This window comes from Natrix helvetica, assembly GCF_964273705.1.
Source record: "Natrix helvetica genome assembly, chromosome: 5".
In the NCBI taxonomy this organism is placed as follows: Eukaryota; Metazoa; Chordata; class Lepidosauria; order Squamata; family Natricidae; genus Natrix; species Natrix helvetica.
In genome coordinates this window covers 2,198,079-2,219,655 of record NC_138551.1, presented here as the reverse complement: position 1 = coordinate 2,219,655, position 21,577 = coordinate 2,198,079, and the positions used below count along the sequence as shown (strand labels likewise).

Sequence of the window (21,577 nt, the reverse complement as noted above, 5' to 3'; positions counted from 1 at the left end):
GAGCAGAGGGTTGGACTAGAAGACCTCAAAGGTCCCTTCCAACTCTGTTATTCTGTTATTCTATTCATCTATTCTTCAAAGCATCTGAGGGTAAAACAAGAAGCAATGGGTGGAAACTAATTAAGAAGAGAAGCAGCTTAGAACTAAGGAGGAATTTCATAACAGTTAGAAAAATTAATCAGTGGAACAACTTGCCTCCAGAAGCTGTGCGTGCTCCAACACTGGAAGTTTTTAAGAAGAGAAGGGGACAACCATTTGTCTGAAACGGTAGAGGGTTTCCTGCCTAGGCAGGGGGTTGGACTAGAAGACCTCCAAGGTCCCTTCCAACTTTGTTATTCTATTCTTGGTTGTAAGCCAAGGACTCCCCATCCCAAAGACTCAACCAGACTCAACACTAAATCAGGCTGAGATCAGGAGCCTAACAATCCTTTAAAAATATGTCTGGGTTTCTTTTTCTTTCCGTGAAAAAAAAACCTCGCGAAATGCTTGTACGAATTGTTAATTATAAGCCGGAGACACGCCTGCACTTCTGGCTCTGTACTATTCTGTATTTTTGGCTGGGGGGGAAGGATGGTTAAAATAAACTTTAATTCCAGAGACAGGGAAGGAAGAAGTGTGAGCAGAGTTTTTCATCGTGACCCCTCAGGAGCAATAAAGATATAGCCATGGCAACTGGGTTTCGGCGCTGAGAAATTGTCTGTTGCTAATATTACTAATTCATGCCGGAGAAAATATTTTGGGGTGCTCCGTGGCTTTTGGGGTGAGCTTGGCTGCCATTATTTCTCCTGCTCCTGCCTTCACAATGAGCCACGTGGGGAGTCTTTAACTTACAACGGCTCAGTGAGTGTGCGTGGGAAGTTTTCCACGCTTAATGACTGTTGCAGCATTTCCCCCCATGTTCACATAAGGGAAATACGGACGCTTGGCAGCCCACCCATATTTATGACGGTTGCAGTGTCCCGGGGTTATGTGAGAGGAAGAAGGAGAAGCGGAGGAGGAAGAGGAAGAAAATAGGAGGAGAAACAAGAGGAGGGGGAGGGGAATAAGAGAAGGAGAGGAATAAGCAGGAAGATGAAGATGAAGAGGAGGAAGAAGAAGAAGAGAAAAAAGAGGAAGAAGGGATAGGGGGAAGAAGAGGAAAAGAAAGAACAAGAGAAGGAGGAAGGAGAGGGAGTAGAAGAGGAAGAGGAAGACGAAAAGGAGGATGAAGGGAAAGAATGGGAAGGGGAAGAGGAAGAAGATAGGAGGAGGAGGAACAAGAGGAGAGGAAGAAGAGTAAGAGAAGGAAGAGGAATAAGGAGAAGATGAAGAGGAGGAGGAAGAAGAGAAAAGAACAGAAGGAAGAGGAATAAGAAGGAGAGGGAAGAGGGGAAACAGGAATAAGAAGAGGGGGAAGTGAAAGAATAGGAAGGGGAAGAGGAGGTAAAGGAATAAGAGAAAGAAAATGAGGAGGAACAAGAGAAGAGGAAGAGAAGGGAGAAGAAGAGAAAAGAACAGAAGGAAGAGGAAGAAGAAGGGAGAGGGAGAAGAAGAGGAGAAGAAAGAGGAGAAGGAAGAGGGAGTAGAAGAGGAAGAAGTGGAATAAGGAGAGGGGGAGGGAAAGAAGAAGAAGAAGAAGAGGAAGAATATAGGAGGAATAAGAGGAGAGGAAGAAGAGTAAGAGAAAGAAGAGGAAGAAGAGGAATAGAAAAGAACAGAAGGAAGAGGAGAGAGAAGATGGGAGAGGGAGAAGAAGAGGAAAGGAAAGAGGAGAAGAAAGAGGAAGAAGAGGGAGAAGGAGTAGAAGAGGAGGAAGAGGAAGAAGAGGAGCAAGAAGAAGAGGAGGAGGAAAGGAAAGAATGGGAACTGAAGGAAGAGGAATAAAAGGAGGAAGAGGAAGAAGCATTTCCCAAGGAATTTCCCTGCTCTGATCCAAGGTCTCCCTGGAATGGCCGCAGGTGTTTGGAGAAGCTTCCAGGCTGCCGAAGAAGGGAAGACCTTCAGGCTGCCCAGTGGACGGAGGCCGAGAAGGAGCCACGGCCTCCAAAGAGCCCTTGAAAGCAGGCCTGGCTGGCAGCGTTGAACTTCCTGGGGGAGACCGAGAAGAGCTAGCAGCCCCCTCCTCCCCGAGCTTTGCTAATGAGAGCTCTTCCAGCTGGACTGTTGCTTGGGGGGGGAAACAGGGGGTGGAGGGTGGGCTTAACTTTGGAATTGTTTTCAATCATAAACACACATCCTGGAAATAATTTTTTTCTCCCTTTTGGGGAGGGGGGCCAGAATGAAGATGGACCTGGAGCAGGGGGATTGCTTAGGCTGCTCTATTGCTTCAAAATACGTCTCTGGTCGTCCGGAAGCTGACATCGCAGTGACACGATGGTCAATCTCGGGGCTCCGAGACCGCCACTGAAATTCTTGCCGCAGGACGGTCCAACTGGCCCTAAACCATCCAGAAGAGGCGGTGATAGGAAAGGGTATACCCTGCCGATCCCAGAAACACCCGCAAAGTCTCTGGTGATCCAGGAATAGTCCTTTTGCCAGCGGCTAGGAAGCAGCCATTAAGGCTGGTGAAACTGCTGACAGCTTCAGAAGTGAAAGTGCAGGAGAGAGCGTGTCATTCATGGTGAGATTTTTACCTTTTTTCTGATTTATAAGAACATCTGAAATGAAGAGAACTAACCTAAAATAAAGACTGATGAGAGAGAGCAAGCGGCGAATATAAGGTTACAGTCAAAGTGAAAGTTTTTACTTTTTTTTTTCTCCTTTTGTCGGAAGCCTGACTGGACTTTCTATTCAGCGTAGTGTTAAATAGAGCAGGCTTTTTTCTTTTCTGTTTTTTTCTTTTTGAATTGTTTTATAACTAAATTCTACTGTTCCACTGTTTAAGAATCTTTTTTTACATACAGCGGTTTAAAGTTCATTGTACTATTTTCTTTTTTCTCATTTGGCTTTTTATGCTTTTTTTCTTTTCTCTTAATAAGGCAGAGAATGCAATACAGAGAGGGAAAGTTTTGGATAAGTAACACTGCCACCTAGAGGCTTTGAAACTTTGTTTCTATTTTTTGTTTGAATGAATGTTTGGAAACGGTTGCTCTCCAAGGTTACTGGCTCAGCCAGGACTGATAGGAGAAGAATTATTTACACAGGTGCTCACTCTGAAATTTTCAGTCCTTGAAATTCTGCCTGGAGAGAATAGATAACAACTGTAAGAGTAAGCCTGGAATGATCTTGAAAGGCTTTCATTTTATTAAAGTTTTGAGTTTATTTTTCTTTTGCTTAGAGAGCTTTAACTTTACAAGAAGCCTTGAAACTACTACTAAAGATTGAAGATTTGTATTCTCTTTTATGGTTTTTTTCTTTTTCCCGCTCACATTTTGGATAGAGGATCTACCCACTGTCTCCGTTTTACCTTCTTGTTTTACTCTTGGCTTTTTTTCCACTGAATCTTTTCCCCGTTTTTTCGGCCTTTCTTTTCTTTTCTTTTTTACCTTTTTACTTTTTTTACTTTGGACCACCCCATGGTCACTTTGGATTATAATTGACTTTTTTCTTTCCTTTTTTCTTTTTTTTAACCATTGATCACCTCATGGTCACTCTGGATTACAATTGATTTTTATACCAAGTGGATTATAATACAGAAAAATTGGGAGATGAGTAAAAGAATAATAACCACTGGCTCTGTAACAACAACACCCTCCTCCTCACCAGCAGGAGGACAAAGATCAATACAGACAATGTTGCAACAGGAAAAAGAAAAGGGAGAGAAGGCAGTTACCTTAGAGATGATTATGCAAGGAATTCAGAATTTGCAAGTAAAAACAGATACCATCGAAAAGAGAATAGAAAACATGGAAAAAAGAATTTGAGACAATAGAACAACGAACGGGAAACATTGAACAATGAACGGAGAACATGGAACAAAAAGCAGTTAAAACTGATGAAAAAATTGATAGTATTCAACAAATGGTGATGAAATATGAAGATAGACTACAAAAAAAATTGAAGAAAAAGGTGACCAAAGAGAGAAGAAAATTGGGGAGATTGATAATAGACTGGATGTGATCGAAAAAGATAATATTGGAATATTGAATTGGGAGATGGAAAGGTCAGAATTTTTTCTAAGATTCCAAAACATAGAAGAAGAAAAAGGTGAAAACCTTACAAATAATGATAGAAATTTTGACAAATGTCCTCGAGTTAACCCAAGAGAAGATGGGCGATGCTATAGATGAAGCATTTCGAGTTTATACAAGATATGCAGTGAGAAATGACCTGCCAGGGGAAGTTCATGTAAGATTTACCAAGAAAGCAATTAGGATGTAAATACTTCAAAAAGCAAGAGATAGAAAACTGGAGTACAAAGGCAAGGAGATTGTAGTTTTGACGCAGATACCAAGAAAAGTGAGAGAATCGAGAAGAGAATATCAATTTTTGACTAAAATCCTACTCAAAAAAGGTGTTAATTACAGATGGTTGAAGGTTTAATGTTTGTATGGCAAGGACAAAGATACAGAATAGATTCAATTGAAAAATCAGAAGCATTTTTCGAAGAACATCTCAGAGGGAAGGCTGAGGAGACTGGACATAAAAATCGGTGACAGAATCACGAGCGGTGTCTTCAGCTTCGACTGAAAAAGAAGAAGGAGCAGTAGGTGGGATCGAGATAGAAGAACATGCTGTAGGTGGCGTGGATATTAGAGAATTACGAGAACCTAGAGCCACCAGAGCAATAAATCCTATGTATAAAACATAAATATGGAAGAGAAGAAAATGATCTCAATTAACATAAATGGACTTAATTCAGCAAATAAAAGAAAAAATATTTCACAAACTAGGGAAATTAAAATTGGATATAATTTGTCTACAAGAAGTGCATATTCAAAAGCAGCATGAATACTTATTAAGGCAACCAAAGCTGGGGAAAATGTTTACTTCATTGGCAATCTGTAAGAAGAGAGGAGTGATTCTTTACATGAAAGATACAATCCCAGTGGAACAAATTTATACAGATGGCGATGGAAGAATTTTGATGGTGGAAATTATGGACAATAATAAGAAAATGCTCCTAATAGCAATCTATGCGCCTAATGATAAACAAGATGAATTTTACAGAAAACTACAGGAAAATAATGGATTTGGATTACTTAAATATTTGTACGATGGGAGATAAGAACATGGACTATAACTCACAAAAAACAACAGTCAAATAGAAAGATACTCCCTAAATCCTTCTTTAAAATGAACGATGAGACAGGTTTAAAGATAGGTTTGGAGAGAGAGAAGTCCTACTAAAAAACAATATACTTTTTATTCAAACAGATATTATCTTATTCTAGAATCGATATGATATGGGTAGCGATTGAATCGGTCTACAGCATACAGGAAACTGAGATTGAAACAAGTACTTGGGCAGACCACAACCCAATGATAATTAAATGGAAAGGACAAAGAAAAAGATCTAGGTGGACATTAAACAACACTAGATTAAAAGAGAAAGGCCTTGTACAGAAAATGGGAAAGGAATTGGCCTTCTTCTTTAAAGAAAATAGGAAAGAGGAGACATCAATGCAGGACCTCTGGGACACAATGAAGGCTAATACTAGAGATCTAATAATTGACTATACAAGGAAGAGAAATATAAGGAAAAGACAAACACTTAAAGGACTTGACAATGAATATAAGGGTCTTGAAACTCCCCACAAAAGAAGGGCATTAAAGTAAGAATGGATACGATTAAACACAAAACTGGGTTAATGGAAAAAGAGGAATTAGCCCAAAAAATTAGGGGTGCTAAACAGAATTACTTTGAAAATGCTAATAAACCAGGCAGATGGTTGGCATACGAACTGAGAAAAGAGAGAGACTCAAAGAAGATACTGCAGTTAATGGATGATCAAGGGCAACCTGTTATGGGAATGAAGAGAAGAAGAAAAATTATACAAGATTACTACTGTAAACTATATGATCATGAGAATACAGAAGAGGCAGGAGTGAAACAATACTTACAGGAAGCCAACTTAGCCCAGATACCCAAAGAAAGTGTAACAATGCTAGAAGGCAAAATAACTATGATGGAGCTAACCGAAGCACTTAAAAAACAAAAGAATGGGAAGGCCCCGGGCTCAGATGGGCTACTAGTGGAATTATAAAATAAGACCCTGCAGGAATCGTTGTCTCTTCCATTATTAGAAGTTATGAATGAGGTGATGTCAGAGAGGAGAATACCCAAATCATGGTCAGAAGCATATATTATACTTTTACCAAAGGAGGAGGCCGATTTTCTACAAATTAAGAATTACAGACCAATCTCCCTGTTAAATTAAGATTATAAATTGTTTGCTTCAATGTTGGCAGAACGACTTAAAAATACTTAAGCAGTTTCATTCACTCTGATCAAAATGGGTTTCTGCCAAAGAGACAAATTAAAGACAATATGAGGATAATCTTAGATTCTTTGGAATATTATGAGGCATATCCTGAAAAACAATTGGCCTTGATGTTTTTGGATGCTCAGAAGGCATTTGACAATGTGAATTGGTGCTTTATGCTGTTACACCTGGAACAGATGGGCTTTGGTGAGAAATTTACTCAAGCCATACAAACTATATATTATAAGCAAACAGCAAAGGTAATGATAAATGGAGATTTGACAGAGTCTATTGAAATAAAGAAAGGGACGAGACAAGGCTGCCCATTATTACCATTACTTTTTGTCTTAACGTTAGAAGTTTTAAATGGAAATGTCAGAGAAGGAAAAGAAATAAAAGGAATGAAAATCAAAAAGGAAGAATACAAGCTACAAGCATTCGCAGATGACTTGGTCTTCATTCTAGAGGATCCATTAAATTGATAGAAAGAATAGAAGAATAAATTGATAGAAAGAATAGAATATGGAAAAGTAGCAGGATTTAAAATAAATAAAGACAAAATGAAGATCTTGACAAAGAATATGCCAACGAGACAAAAAGAAGAGTTGGCAGAAACCTTGGAGATGCAAGTTACGAAAAAGATTAAATATTTGGGGATGCATTTAACATCAAGATGCAGCGCTCTTAAAGACAACAACTACTATAAACTCAAACAATAGATCGCGATGGATCTGAAGAAATGGGAAAATCTACAACTTTCGATGATAGGGATAATATCTATGATTAAAATGAACATTCTACCTAGAATTTTATATCTGTTCCAGACGATTCCAATTAGACTAGGGAAGGAATATTTTGATGACTTAAATAAAGTAGTGTTGAAGTACATATGGCAGGGGGGGAAAACAAGAATAAAACTAAAATTGTTACAAAATGCAAGAACAAGAGGAGGATTGGGCCTGCCCAATTGGGAACTATATCATCAGGCAGCAAGTTTGATGTGGGTTAAAGAATGGATAACACTAAGGAATACCAGATTATTGACTCTTGAAGGACATGGATCTATTGTTGGGATGGCCTGCCTTTTTATGGTACAAGGGAACTAAAACACAGGGGTATTTTAGAAGACATTAACTACGTGAGGCTTTGCTACTAAATTGGGACAAGATTAAAAGACAATATTATTTTAAAATTCCAGTCTGGCTATCAACTATTGAAGACTTTTCATACGCAATAATATACAAAAAGAAACAAACAGTTAGATATGGTGAAATATTGAATGCAGAGGGTGAACAAATCTATGCAAGAACTGAAAAAGGAAGATATAAAGATGAACTGGTTTTCATATGTGCAAATATAATCCAGATATGACAAGGACCGTAAAGAGGAAGGTTTTTATGATAAAATGACTGAGTTAGATAAAATGTTGATGGGTACTGATGAAAAAGTAATTTAAAAACTTTATGGACACTTGCTAGAGGTTAAGTTAGAAGAAGAACAAGTTAAAGGAACTATGATAGCTTGGGGGAGGGGATTTTGGGCATGGGATCAAATTAGAGAAGTGGCAGAAATTGTGGTCTGAAAATTACAAAATGACAATGTCAGCAGCATATAAAGAAAATTTGTATAAGATGTTTTACAGGCGGCATCTACCCCTGACGAGAGTAGCAAGAATGTTCAAGAATAAATCAGAAAAGTGTTGGAAATGTCATCAGACACATATTCCCATATGTGGTGGACTTGCGCAGAAGCTAAAATATATTGGACTAAGATCCATACGTGGTTGGAGAAAATGACACAAGAACATATAGACTTTAAACCAGACACTTTTTTATTGGGAATTATACCAGAAATATATAATAGAGACTTGAAATATTTGATTGTAAATGTTTTAACATTTACAGCAGCTAGAATTGTATTTGTAAAAAATGGGAAAAATGAGAAAATACCAACGCAGGAGGAAATTATTCAAAAAATTATGGAATGTGCGGAAATGAGTAAATTGACATTTGAAATTAGAGAACAAGAAGATGAACAATTTTACAAGGTTTGGGATTTGTTTTATCAATGGTTAGATAAAAAATCATGGTAATGGAAAAAGTGGGAGAACTTTTTATATTTTAACAATAATAGAACGATATATGCAATACTATAAGGGTTTAGCACTGTTAAACAGATTAGAACGATGTAATGGAATAATGTATGTATGATTTCAATATATAGAATATTTTGTTTTAAATGTAGGAATAATAATTGGAGTTGAACTATTGATGCAAAATGATGTTGTATGTATGGATTCAAAATTTAGAATATTTTGTTTAAAATTAAGGAATAATAACCATAGTTGAAAAATTGACATATAACAATAATGTTATGTTTATCTAATGAATAATTTGTGATTCAATATATAATTGTAAGTGGTGACCATGGAAAGGACGCACAAAATCTTGTAACCAAACGACACGCTCTATGAAATGGAAGAAGGTTGTATGTGTTTTATGTTTTTGTTTGTTGTTTGTTTGTTTAAAAATAAAATTAAAAAATTAAAAGTGTCTCTGGAAGGAGCAAGCATGTTCTCCTGTCTGGTAGTGGCCTTGAGGACTAGGAACTTGCCTTTCTTCCACCGCAAGCAGGCCATCTCAGATAAGAAAGGGTTTTGAGGGTGGCTGATTTGACCGCAGAGAAAAGTCAGGGGATCTTGTCAGTGGAGGCTGTTGAAATAAATGCATGGCAAGTAAAACGGAAGGAGGAAAAGCTGGGGCCTGGGTATTTGGAAAAGGGACACTGTACGCAGCCGTCTTTCTCCCCCTCGGGGGCTTGGAGATCCCTGGACTACAATTCCCAGAATTCTCCAGCCAGCCATGGGAATTCTGGGAATAGAAATCCACATATGTTGAAGTTGCCAAGGTTGAAAAATTAATTTGGAAGTTTCAGTTAATTCTAGAACACAAAAACTTATTTCCTTCCTTCCTCCATTCTCTGGTTTCAGCTTCTGTTTCTTTTTCTTCCTTCCTTCCCTTTCCCTCTTTTCCACCTTCCCTCCCTCTCCTTCCTTCCCCCTTCCTTTCATCCTCTTTCTTCTTCCCTCTTTCTTTCCATGCTCCCTCCCTTCCCTCATTCTTATCTTCCTCCCTCCCTTCCTTCTTTCCTCTCTTCTTCCCTCCCTCCCTTCTCTGACTTCAGCTTCTGTTCCTTTTCCTTCCTCCCTCCCTCCCTCTCCTCCCTTCCTCCCTTCATTCCTTTCTTCCTCTTCTTCCCTCTTTCTTTCCATGCTCCTTACCTCCCTTCCTTTCTTTATCCCCTCCCTCCCTTCTATCCCTCATCTCCCTCTGTCCTTTCTCCGACTTCAGCTTCTCTTCCTTTTCCTTCCCTCTTTCCCTCCCTCCCTCCCATTTCCTGGGCTCACCCTTCCAGAGGGATCTGGGATCCCTTGGACCTCCTCATCCCTGGGCCAGCCAAAGGGATCACCCCTCCTCTTCCCCTCCCTCGTTGCTTTCCCCTTCGGGGGCATCTCTGGCCGGAGTGGCCTCTGCCACCCAGGAGGAGCCCCATGGCCGGGGGTCGGTGAGAATCGCCCAGGGTGTGAGGGAGCCCTCCCAGCCACGGGCCGGGCGGTGAGTCAATGTGGGCCAGGGAAGGGGAGCCCAACCACACCTGGGCTGGGCACATGGCACACTCGGGCTCCACCATGCCAGCTTCCCGTGTGGCTGAATGGCAGAGGTATAGGAGGCTCTTTGACAGACGCTTTTGTGATTAACAGTCTGGAACAGCGGGGGCCTAATATTCGCTGCCCCCCCTGAATTCATGGGGCTCTCAACCAAATGCTGGCATCGTCTCTGGCAGACAGAAAGTGGGGAGGGGGGGGAGAAAGTGGCATCTTTTCATCTGATTCTTCCCAAAGGGGCAGATTTCCTTTTGATTTCCACTTTGAATGGCCCCTCTTGCGCTTCAAAAGGAAGGGTTTTTTTTTGGGGGGGCGGTTGGTGGGGGGAACTCCTAGAACTGATAAAGACCCCTCTGCCAGTCTCTGTCTGCATTAACTCCCCCTCCCTGCCCCCCTCTGCGCACACAGCAGCCACAAGGGAGCAAGCAGAGTTCAGGATCAATGATATCATACGTATCAGTTCTCCTAGAATATTCCTCTCCCTCCCTCCTTTTCCTCCCTTTCTTGCCTCCCTCCCTCTCAATCCCATCTCCTTCCTTCCCCTTCCTTCCTTCATCTCATTCCCAGCTCCTTCCCTCCTTTCTCCCTCTCTCTCATTCCCATCTCCTCCTTACCCCTTCCTTCCTCTCTCCCTCCCTCCCTTCCTTCATCTCATTCCCATCTCCTTCCCTTCTTTCTTCCTCCCTCTCATTCCCATCTCCTCCCTTCCCCTTCCTCCCTTCCATCCTTCCTTCCTCCCTCTCATTTCCACCTCCTTCTTTCCTTTCCTTTTCACTTTCCCCCCTTTTTCCTTCCTTCCTTTCTTCCCAATCTCCCTCATTCCCTCCCTCCCTCCCTCCTTCCTTCATCTCATTCCCCACCCTCCTTCTCCTTCCTTCCTTCCTTCCTCCCTCTCTTTTCCCTTCCTTCCTTAATTTATATTTTATTTCATTATTTTACAGTATTTTACAATTTTTTATTTTTTATTTCATGTTAATAATTTTCATTCTTGAGCCACCCGGAGTCCCTCTGAACAAGCTGGGAGGCCGTATTACATGTTCAGAGTCAATGCTAAATCCAGATGTGAAGTCCAGGTGTTTGCATGAGGTTTGCCCATAGCCTCACCTGCGCTTTCTCTTCTTGCTCTCCCTCTCCAGGTGACTTCCCTCCGCCCCCTCCGCCCCCTCCCCCACCGCCCCCCCTCTCATCGGACGGCCTGGGGAGCTTCCCGCCAGCCTCGGGGTCTTTCCTGCCGCCCCCACCCCCTCCGGAAGAAGCGTTTGCCAACATCCAGGTAGGAAGGCTCTTTTGACGGGGGGGGGGGGGGGAATGATAGGAGGAATCCAACACAGACAGTCCTCGACTTAAAACAGTCCACTTAGTGACCGTTTCAAGTTATGACACACTGAAAAGAAAAGTCTTCCTATGTTTTAGCCTCCAGGCCTTTAATCCTCTTCGTTTCTCTTCTCTGCACTTTTTCCAAAGTCTCAACTTCTTTTTGGAAGAGTGGGGACCAAAACTGGATGCAGGATTCCAGGTGTGGCCTTACTAAGGCTGTACAAAGCGGTACTAATCCTTCACCGTGGTTTTGATTCTGTGCCTCTCTTTATGCAACCCAGTTTTTTTGCAACTGTCAAAGTGTCAATTTACAGTCATAAATTGAGTACAAATACGACACACTGAATTAACAATGGTTAGTCGAAATCAGATTTGTTTCCTAACCAGTTTACGCAACTCTGGAGGTTGAATGTCTATTTATAGATTAGGCTGCTATCCCAACTTTCCTTCAGAAGCTCCTCCCATTTCCCCCCCAGAACAACAACCCTGCAAAGTAGACCGGACTAAAGAAATGTGTGATTGCCCCCAAATCACTTTCTGGCTAAGGGGGGGGGGGGGGAGTTCTGTGTTTCTAAGTGTCCCTGGTGGCAGCGAGGACAATTAACCAGTAGAACAGCTTGCCACTAGAAGTTGTAGGTGCTCCATCACTGAAGGCTTTTAAAACGAGACTGGACAGTCACTTGTCTGAAATGGTCTAAGCCAGTCTTCTGCTTGAGCAGGGGGCTGGACTAGATGACCTCCGAGGTCCCTTCCAGCTCTCTTATTCTGTTTTTCTGATTCTGACTATTCTATCCTAAGCGGGGTTAAAATTAGCGGGAGAAACATATGTGTAGGGTCTCCTGTTTGAGAAGGAGGGGGCTGGACTAGATGACCTCCGAGGTCCCTCCCAGCCCTGTCCTATCCTAAACGGGGTTAAAATTAGCGGGAGAAACATATGTGTAGGGTCTCCTGTTTGAGCAGGAGGGGGCTGGACTAGATGACCTCCGAAGTCCCTTCCAGCCCTGTTCTATCCTAAACGGGATTAAAATTAGTGGGAGAAACATATGTGTAGGGTCTCCTGTTTGAGAAGGAGGGGGCTGGACTAGATGACCTCCGAAGTCCCTCCCAGCCCTGTTCTATCCTAAACCATGTGGCAGCCGTGGCAAGGGGGGCGTTCCACCAGGTTCGCCTGGTGCGCCAATTGCGCCCCCTACTGGACCGGAGTGCCCTGCGCACGGTCACTCATGCGCTGGTGACGTCTCGCCTGGACTACTGCAATGCCCTCTACATGGGGCTTCCCTTGGGACGCATCCGGAGACTGCAGCTAGTTCAGAACGCAGCCGCGCGGGTTATTATGGGAAGTACACGTTAGTCCCACGTAACACCTCTCCTGCGCGAGCTGCACTGGCTACCTGTGGCCTTTCGGGTGCGTTTCAAGGTATTGATCACCATCTTTAAAGCGCTCCATGGCAGAGGACCTAGTTATCTGCAGGATCGCATCCTCCCACATACGTCCCGCTCACACAGGGAGGGGCTCCTCCTGGTGCCGTCTGCTAGGCAATGCCAGCGGGCGACACCTAGGAGTAGATCCTTCTCTGTGATGGGCCCAACCCTCTGGAATGACCTCCCCCCAGACATTCGAACTACCACCGACCTCCGTTCCTTCCGGCAAAAGTTAAAGACTCACCTGTTTCAATCAGCTGGCCTGGCACTTTCTTAGTTTTACCTCCCAGGGATTTATTTTATTTTAGGGTTTGGGGTTTTAATTGTGATGTTTTAAGATTAGAATTATTTATTTCTTAGTACAGCCTATCTCCCCCTCCAAATGTATCTTAAATGTAGTTTAAATGTATTTAATTATTATGACTGATTTTATAATATTGACTGTACACCGCCCCGAGTCCCTTTTTGGGAGAGGGGCGGTCTAAAAATCTAAGAAATAAATAAATAATAAATAAATAAACGGGGTTAAAATTAGTGGGAGAAACATATGTGTAGGGTCTCCTGTTTGAGCAGGAGGGGGTTGGACTAGATGACCTATAACAGTGGTGGCAAAGGAGTGCCAAAATCGTGTGCGCATGCCCACACCCACAATGCAATGTGCCACGCCCACCTGTGTATGCGCGCACATCACCTCCTGTGCGAGGGGGGAGTTTTCTCCCTCCCCGCCCTCCCTAGGCTTTCCTGAAGCCTAGGGAGGGCGAAAACGGCCTCCCTTGGGCCCCTGGAGGTGCTTCGGTAGCTGGAAACCGATCGTTTCTGAAGTTCCTGTTGGCCCGTTGAGCCCGTTTTCTGCCCTCCCCAGGCTTCAGGAAAGCCTCCGGAGCCTTGGGAGGCGAAAAACGGCCCCAACCGGAAGTTCCGAAATGAAAATGGCCTCTCCCAGCCCTCCAGAAGGCCAAAGCTCAGCAGGCTGGCGCATTAGAACTGACAGCTTGCGTACTGGCAAATATGGCTCTGTGTGCCACCTGTGGCAGGTGTCCCATAGGTTCTCCATCATGGACCCATAAGGTCCCTTCCAACTCTCTTCATCTGTAATGTCTTTAGCGTATGGCAGCTGGAGAAATAATCAAGGAACTTCAGCGCCACGCGCATTGTGTTGAGCCCACGACATCCCTGATTTCTTTTTAAGTGGCCTTGGAGTCCATCGTGGGGACTCTGCTAAGCTTTGCCACAAATGGTTTGGCTCACGATGAGTTGTCTAGTGACGTTTTGTCCATTTTTTAAGTTCCAAATGTGTGTGTTTTTCCCCCCTTCCGAAGAGCACATTTGGTGTGTGAAGTAGTCACCGAGCACAATCGGTGGCATATTAAGATTTATTAAACTATCGTTCCTCCCAGCTGCCCGGCTCCTGTCGGTTACAGGAAGATAAATTTCAAGAAAGGGTAAAGGGAAAAGGAGGATAATAAAATATTGATTGCAAACTAAATAAACAACAAAAATAGAGGAGAGATTTAAACTCACAATGGGAGGACTAGCCAAGTCTGCAAAGAGCTCTTGGTTAACCATCATAGCCATAAACCAGCCTAATGATGGTGGATTGTCACATGCCAGAAGCACTCCGGAAGATGTCTCTGGCTTTGGGAAGGCCGACTGACTCATGTTTATGACTGTTGCAGTGTCCTGGGGTCACGTGATCTTTTTTTTTGTGACTTTCTCATAAGCAAAATCAATGGGGAAGCCAGATTCACTTAACAACAGTGTTACTAAACAGCTGCACTGATTTCCTTAACAAGGCAAGGAAGGTCGTAAAATGGGGCAAAATTCACTTAACAACTGTCTCGCTTAGCGACGTAAGCTGAGGACTACTGGTAGTGCAGAACCCGCAGAGTGGATCCCAGATGATCGTAGGGATCTGCACCAGCTGAGAAGGGCACGAGTCCCTCTTTTGGGGATCTTCTCGTGAGCCTTTGGCCACCCCAATTCAGGACAAGTTGCAAAATTCTTGCATCTGAAAGGAAAGTGAAGGAGCAACATCTGCCCTCCTGTGGAGCTGTCCAGGGTCCTGATTGTGCCGGCTTCCATTGCAGCCTGGATCCTTTTCTCTCATCTCCCGGACAACCATTTTATTTTATTTATTTTATTTATTATTTTATTTATTTTATTTATTTTATTATTTATTTTATTTATTTTATTATTTATTTTATTTATTTTATTTATTTATTTTATTTATTTTATTTATTTTATTTATTTTATTTATTTTATTTATTTTATTTATTTTATTGTTATTATTTTAGTCAACAAGTACAAGGAAACAAGTATCAGTATAGACCTAGACATGGAAACATGAAAATATGGCACAAATAAAGGGATATAATACAATACAATACAATAGTAGAGTTGGAAGGGACCTTGGAGGTCTTCTAGTCCAACCCCCTGCCTAGGCAGGAAACCCTATACCATTTCAGACAAATGGCTATCCAACATCTTCTTAAAGACTTCCAATGTTGGGGCATTCACAACTTCTGGAGGCAACTTCTGTTCCACTGATTCATTGTTCTGACTGTCAGGAAGTTTCTCCTCAGTTCTAAGTTGCTTCTCTCCTTGGTTAGTTTCCACCCATTGCTTCTTGTTCTACCCTCAGGTGCTTTTGGAGAATAGCTTGACTCCCTTTTCTTTGGGGCAACCCCTGAGATACTGGAAGACTGCTATCGTGTCTCCCCTGGTCCTTCTTTCTCTTAAGCTAAACATACCCAGTTCCTATAAATAAATAATAAATAAATAAATATATATAAATAAGCAAAACATAGCCATAGACACATAAACTGAGTACATAAGCATATGCATGTATATAAATGGGACAGGAGGACAGGGACAGTAGGCACACTGGTGCGCTTATGCAGGCCCCCTTCACGGATCTCTTAAGAAACGCATAAGGTCCACGGGAGACAGTTTGAGGTCAAAGGAATGGGGGGGGGGGGTTTAGAGGAACTAACAACAGGATCAGGTCGGGTGTTCCACACATTTACTGCTCTAATGCTGAAGTCATTTTTCCTGCAATCAAGATTGGAGCCGATGACATTTAGCTTGTCTCTCTTGAGAGCCCTTGGGTTCATTGCAGTTGAAGTAAAAGTAGTCATAAACAGGTAGGACGTTATGGCAGCTTATCTTGTGCACTAAACTCAGGTCGGAACGTAGATGTTTGACCAGGATGGTATAGGATCTCTTGCTCAATCAGGGGGTCAGACTAGATGACCTCCAATATTCCTTCCAACTCTGTTACTCTGTAATCCCAGACCAATTAATCAGTGGAAGGACTTGCTTCCAGAAGTTGTGGATGTTCCATCACTGGAAGCTTTTAAGAAGAGTTTAGACAACCATTCTTAGAGATTAACAAAGTTGGAAGGGACTTTGGAGGTCATCTAGTCCAACCCCCTGCCCAAGCAGGAGACCCTACACTGTTTCTGACAGATGGCAGTCCAGTCCCTTCTTGAAAACCTTGAATGATGGAGCATCCACAACTTCTGGTGGCAAGCTGTTCCATGGGCTGATTGTTCTCACTGTCGGAAGATTTCTGACAGAAAACCTTATTTCCAGGTTGAATCTCTCCTTGATCAGTTTCCATCCATTATTCCTTGTCTGGCCTTCAGGTGCCTTGGAAAATAGCTTGACCCTTTCAAATATTGGAAGACTGCTATTGTGTCTCCCCTGGTCCTTCTCTCCCCTGGACCGGCCATGCCCAGTTCCTGCAATTGTTCATCGTACGTTTGAGCCTCCTGTCCCCTCATCATCCTGGTTGCTCTTCTCTGAACTTTTTCCACAGTCTCAACATCCTTTCTTTATAGTGTGGTGACCAAAACTAGATGCAGTACTCTAGGTGTGGCCTTACTAAGGCTTTGTAGAGTGGGATTAGTACCTCCCTTGATCTTGTGTCTGGAACGGCAATAGGGTGTAATATTTAATTGCATAAACCAATGACTGAATATTCATATATTGTTAATCCCCACAATTTATTCCAAACCAGCCTTATTTTGGGTTCACTCGGATAGGCAAACCAGTCGCAGCATTTTCATTTTATTTTTAGTCACGCAAATATTCTTCTTTAAAAACCAATCTGCCTCTCAAAAAATTACAATGCCTCCTGCTTGAGCAGGGGGTTGGACTAGAAGAGCTCCAAGGTCCCTTCCAGTTCTGCTATTCTATGCTCTACTTCTAACCTTGGTGAGGGGGCAGTTTTGACATCCAGGATGGCTTGATGGGGGGGAAGAGAGCTGGGATGCCGGCCAGGAAGGCTGATTTCATGGCACTATTGTAGGTGTTCTGATCTAGGCTTCCCCAAAAAGCACGAGGCAGAGTCCTGGTCCCGACAAAACCCCTTTTATTAAACGAATGTGAATCCCTCTCCTCCACATTCAGCCAAGGCCTGGCAAACAGCCTTTCAAACGAGTATGACCACAGACCTTATTTAGCTTGGAAAGCTGCCGTGCAAATATTTTCCAAATGCAGTGCTGTGCAAGGAAAGACTTGGCACAGAGTCTCTGGGATTCACGGACAGATCTTCACACTTCTGAAACAAATCTAACGAAAGAAGGAACAAATTGTTTCCTGCAAAAGCCCACACCCCTTTCTCTCATTCCCTCCGGGAGGGGCCATTCATTGTCCACCTGTGGCCATATTCCCAGGTTGACCCTTGTTCCTTAGCAGTTCCCTTCTCCTGGCAGCTCTGCGCATGCGCACACTGGGAACAGGCTCCAGCTGTTCTTCTGCCTCACTGATGTCTGACTCCGAAGGCAGCTGATAACTGTCATACGGCCTCGCCCCCCTCTCTGCCTCCCACACAGAGCCCTCATCAGACCCTTCCCCAGACTCCAGGACTGGCCCAGGTTCCTCCCCAACCCTCCTCACTCTTCGACTCTGCTGCCATCTTCGCTGGCCGCTAGCGGGCCACAACACCCATCCATTTGCCATAGGGTGCAATGCTGGGTTTATTTTCACCCTCCTTGGCATGGCACTCAGCTGGGTTGGGCCTTTCCAGGAATGACGGAGTCTTCCTTGCCAAGGCTCCCTCCCCCTGGCATTGTTCACTATGCCAGGTTGCCACCCCAGCCTTGGAATTCAATCAAAGAGCTCATTAAACCATTATTGGAGTCACACACCCTCCCGCAGAAGAAGGGGAGGGGGGCAGGGGTGCCGGCGTCGGGCAGAGACATCGGGAGGGTTACGGCGGCTGTAATTATTTCTAATGAGTCCTGGGTTGTAATTTGATTTAATTGGAAAGGAAAGAAGGGAGGCAGGCTTCCCGACTTCTTGGGATCTTTTCTCTAGAATCCCTTGGAGCAGCTGTTAGGAGCATGAAGGAGGCCTCGAGCCACTTTCCTCCAGAGGTTGTGGGGTCTCCAACACTGGAAAAGAGAAGCGTCGTAGCTCAGGGTGGAACTGAGGTGTCCTGGGTGCTCTCTGAGCTGGGTGGTTTTCTTGCAGACGTTTCATGACCCAATTAGGTAACATCATCAGTGCTAGAAGGGAGGGGAGTTTGAGAGTGAAGGAAGAGGAGGAGGAGGGGGAGGAAGAAAAAGAAGAAGAGGAGGAGGAGGAGGAGGAGAAGGAGGACAATTATGGGGTCCTTAGTGCTCTCTGAGCTGGGTGGTTTTCTTGCAGACGTTTCATGACCCAATTAGGTAACATCATCAGCGCTAGAAGGGAGGGGGGTTTGAGAGTGAAGGAAGAGGAGGAGGAGGGGGAGGAAGAAAAAGAAGAAGAGGAGGAGGAGGAGGAGGAGGAGGAGGAGGAGGAGGAGGAGGAGGAGGAGGACAATTATGGGGTCCTTAGTGCTCTCTGAGCTGGGTGGTTTTCTTGCAGACGTTTCATGACCCAATTAGGTAACATCATCAGTGCTAGAAGGGAGGGGGGTTTGAGAGTGAAGGAAGAGGAGGAGGAGGAGGAGGAGGACCACTGTGAGACCCTTAGTGTTCTTTCAGCTTGGTGGTTTTCTTGAGGACGTTTCATTATCCAGCTACGTAATATTATCAGTGCTAGAAAGGAGGAGGGTGTATGGAGAGGAGGAGGAGGAGGAAGAGAAGGACTATGTGGCCCTTGGTACTCTCTGATCTGGGTGGTTTTCTTGCAGACATTTCATTACCCAACTAGGGAACATTATCAGTTCTAGGGGTTTGCAGGGGGGAGGAGGAGAAGGAGGAGAACAGCAGTAGGTGTCCTCACCTACACATTTCTCGCAAGCTTCTTCCACTCCCTCTGTAATGATGACACGCCCGACGTTCCCTCTGCATTGGATCCTTCCCCAGAAGCCTCTTTGAAGGCATCTCTGTCTCTTCCTTCTCAGGTCAACTCTGGCGGGAAGACGTTGGAAGAGAGGAGATCCAGTTTGGATGCGGAGATCGACTCCTTGACTAGCATCCTTGCAGACCTGGAAAACAGCTCACCTTACAAGCCAAGGAGCCAGCAGGTGAGATGTGGGAGACAGGAAGGGGTGCAGGAGAGAGGTTGTCACCCATGATGGGACATGGGCAGAGTTGGTGCGGCTGTTGGTGCGGGGAAGAGAACTGGGATGCCTGCCAGGAAGGCTGATTTCATGTCACAAGCACTATTGTAGGTGTTCTGAGCTAGGCTTCCCCAAAAACCACAAGGCAGAATCCTGGTCCCTTTTATTAAACGAATGTGAATCCCTCTCCTTCAATTCAGCCAAGGCCTGGCAAACAGCCTTTCAAAGGAGTATTTGTCGCCAAGATATAGAAAAGATGCGGAGACTCTGGAAAGAGTGCAGAGAAGAGCAACAAAGATGATTAGGGGACTGGAGACTAAAACATATGAAGAACGGTTGCAGGAACTGGGTATGTTTAGCTTAAGAGAAAGAAGGACCAGGGGAGACATGATAGCAGCCTTCCAATATCTCAGGGGTTGCCACAAAGAAGAGGGAGTCAAGCTATTCTCCAAGGCACCTGAAGGTAGGAGAAGAAGCAATGGGTGGAAACTAATCAAGGAGAGAAGCAACTTAGAACTGAGGAGAAACTTCCTGACAGTGAGAATAATCAACCAGTGGAACAGAAGTTGCCTCCAGAAGTTGTGAATGCCCCAACACTGGAAGTCTTTAAGAAGATGTTGGATAGCTATTTGTCTGAAACGGTATAGGATTTCCTGCCTAGGCAGGGGGTTGGACTAGAAGACCTCCAAGGTCCCTTCCAACTCTACTATTGTATTGTATTGTATTGTATTTATGACCTTATCTATCTTGGAAAGCTGCCATGTCAATATTGTCTAAATGAGATGCTGTGCAAGGGAAGACTTGGCACAGAGTCTCTGGGATTCACAGACAGATCTTCACACTCCTGAAATGAACGGACGAATTTGTTTCCTTCCAAATTTGCAGAGGGTACTAAGCTGGCAGGAATCGCCAAGCCCCTAGATGAGAGGCTCCAGATCCAGACGGATCTTGACAAGACTTGAATCCTGGGCCCTATCTAGCCAAACGAAATGAATAGGAGCCAGCAATCAGAAATGGTGTAGAGTCTCCTGCTTGAGCGGGAGGTTGGACTAGATGACCTGCAAGGTCTCTTCCAACTCTGTTTATCTGTATTTGTATCTCTGTGGGATTTCGGGTGTGTGCGTGAAACCCCCAACCCACCATCACCAAAACCGCCGAAGCTGCTGTCCCCTGGCTGGCTGGGGAATTCTGGGAGTTGAAGTCCACAAGTCTTAAATTCCCACATTTGGACACCCCTGCTGTAGCAAACTAAGGTCCTATCCCAAGACAGTTCGCTGGCTGATCTGCTCATTTCTGGAAATTAGAAGTAAATATTTGATGCCCTTTTTCACCTCTGCGCATTCTTGGCACAGTTGCAAGAGGCTCTCAGTCCAGTTTAGTGGGCAGGAAAGATTGCTTCAATGCAGTATTGAATCAGAATCAAAATAGAGCTGGAAGGGACCTCGGAGGTCCTCTAGTCCAACCCCCTGCTAAAGCAGGAGACTCTATATTATTTCAGACAGGTGGCTGTCCATTCCCTTCTTGAAAATCTCCAATGATGGTGCACCCACAACTTCTGGTGGCAAGTCGTTCCACTGGTTAATTGTCCTCACTCTTGGGAAATTCCTCCTCAGTTAGTTTGCTTCCCTCCTTGATAAACTTCCATCCGTTGTTTCTTGTCCTGCCTTCAGGTGCTTGGCAGAATAGGTTGCCCCCTCCTCTTCTTTGGGGCAGACCCTCAAATATTGGAAGATGCTCTCATGTCATCCCTAATTTTTCTTTTCTCTACACTGGCTAAACCCAAATCCTGCAACCATTCTTCATATATATTTAGTCTCCAGGACTTTGATCCTCTGAGTTTCTCTTCTTTGCACTTTTTCCAAAGTCTCAATATCTTTTTTTTTTCTAATGTGGTCACCAATGTAGTTTGCAATGTAGTTTGTCAACTTTTAATTAAAAAGTTAATTAAAACTAACTTTTAATTAAAAATTAATTACAAAATTAAGTAATGTAGCTTGTCAACTTTTCCTTCCTGCCGCCTCTTGCATTCCTTTTTTTTCTGGGGCTTTGACTCTTTGATTTCATTGATCGATGGGGGGAAAGATTTATCCGTTGGCTCCGGCTTCCCGGCGGCATTGAAAATGGCGAGGTGTCAGCTACCAATTTTTTCCCAACCGACGCATTTCGTCGAGGCTTTCAAAATCATTCTTCTGCTCCTGCAGTGACTATATTAAAGAATTAGTGGCTTAAGGAGAAGAAGCCGAGATTCATTTGCTCTCTTGTGAGCTGTGAGAGGTTATAACGGATCTTGGCTTGCCTGCTTAGGGAAGGGAGAAAGGAAGAAAGGAAGAAAGA

General features: G+C 43.8%; 1 protein-coding gene across 5 annotated transcripts in view; it reads left to right on the top strand.

The window, feature by feature from the left end:
- The window catches only part of LPP (LIM domain containing preferred translocation partner in lipoma), a 177,065-nt gene that overhangs the window by 81,288 nt on the left and 74,200 nt on the right, over positions 1-21,577 (top strand). For all 5 annotated transcript variants that reach the window (XM_081956071.1, XM_081956072.1, XM_081956070.1 and 2 more), the window contains 2 exons: positions 11,145-11,281; positions 19,085-19,207. In XM_081956071.1, the coding sequence (XP_081812197.1) occupies positions 11,145-11,281; positions 19,085-19,207 (260 nt within the window). The remainder of the gene's footprint in view (positions 1-11,144; positions 11,282-19,084; positions 19,208-21,577) is intronic.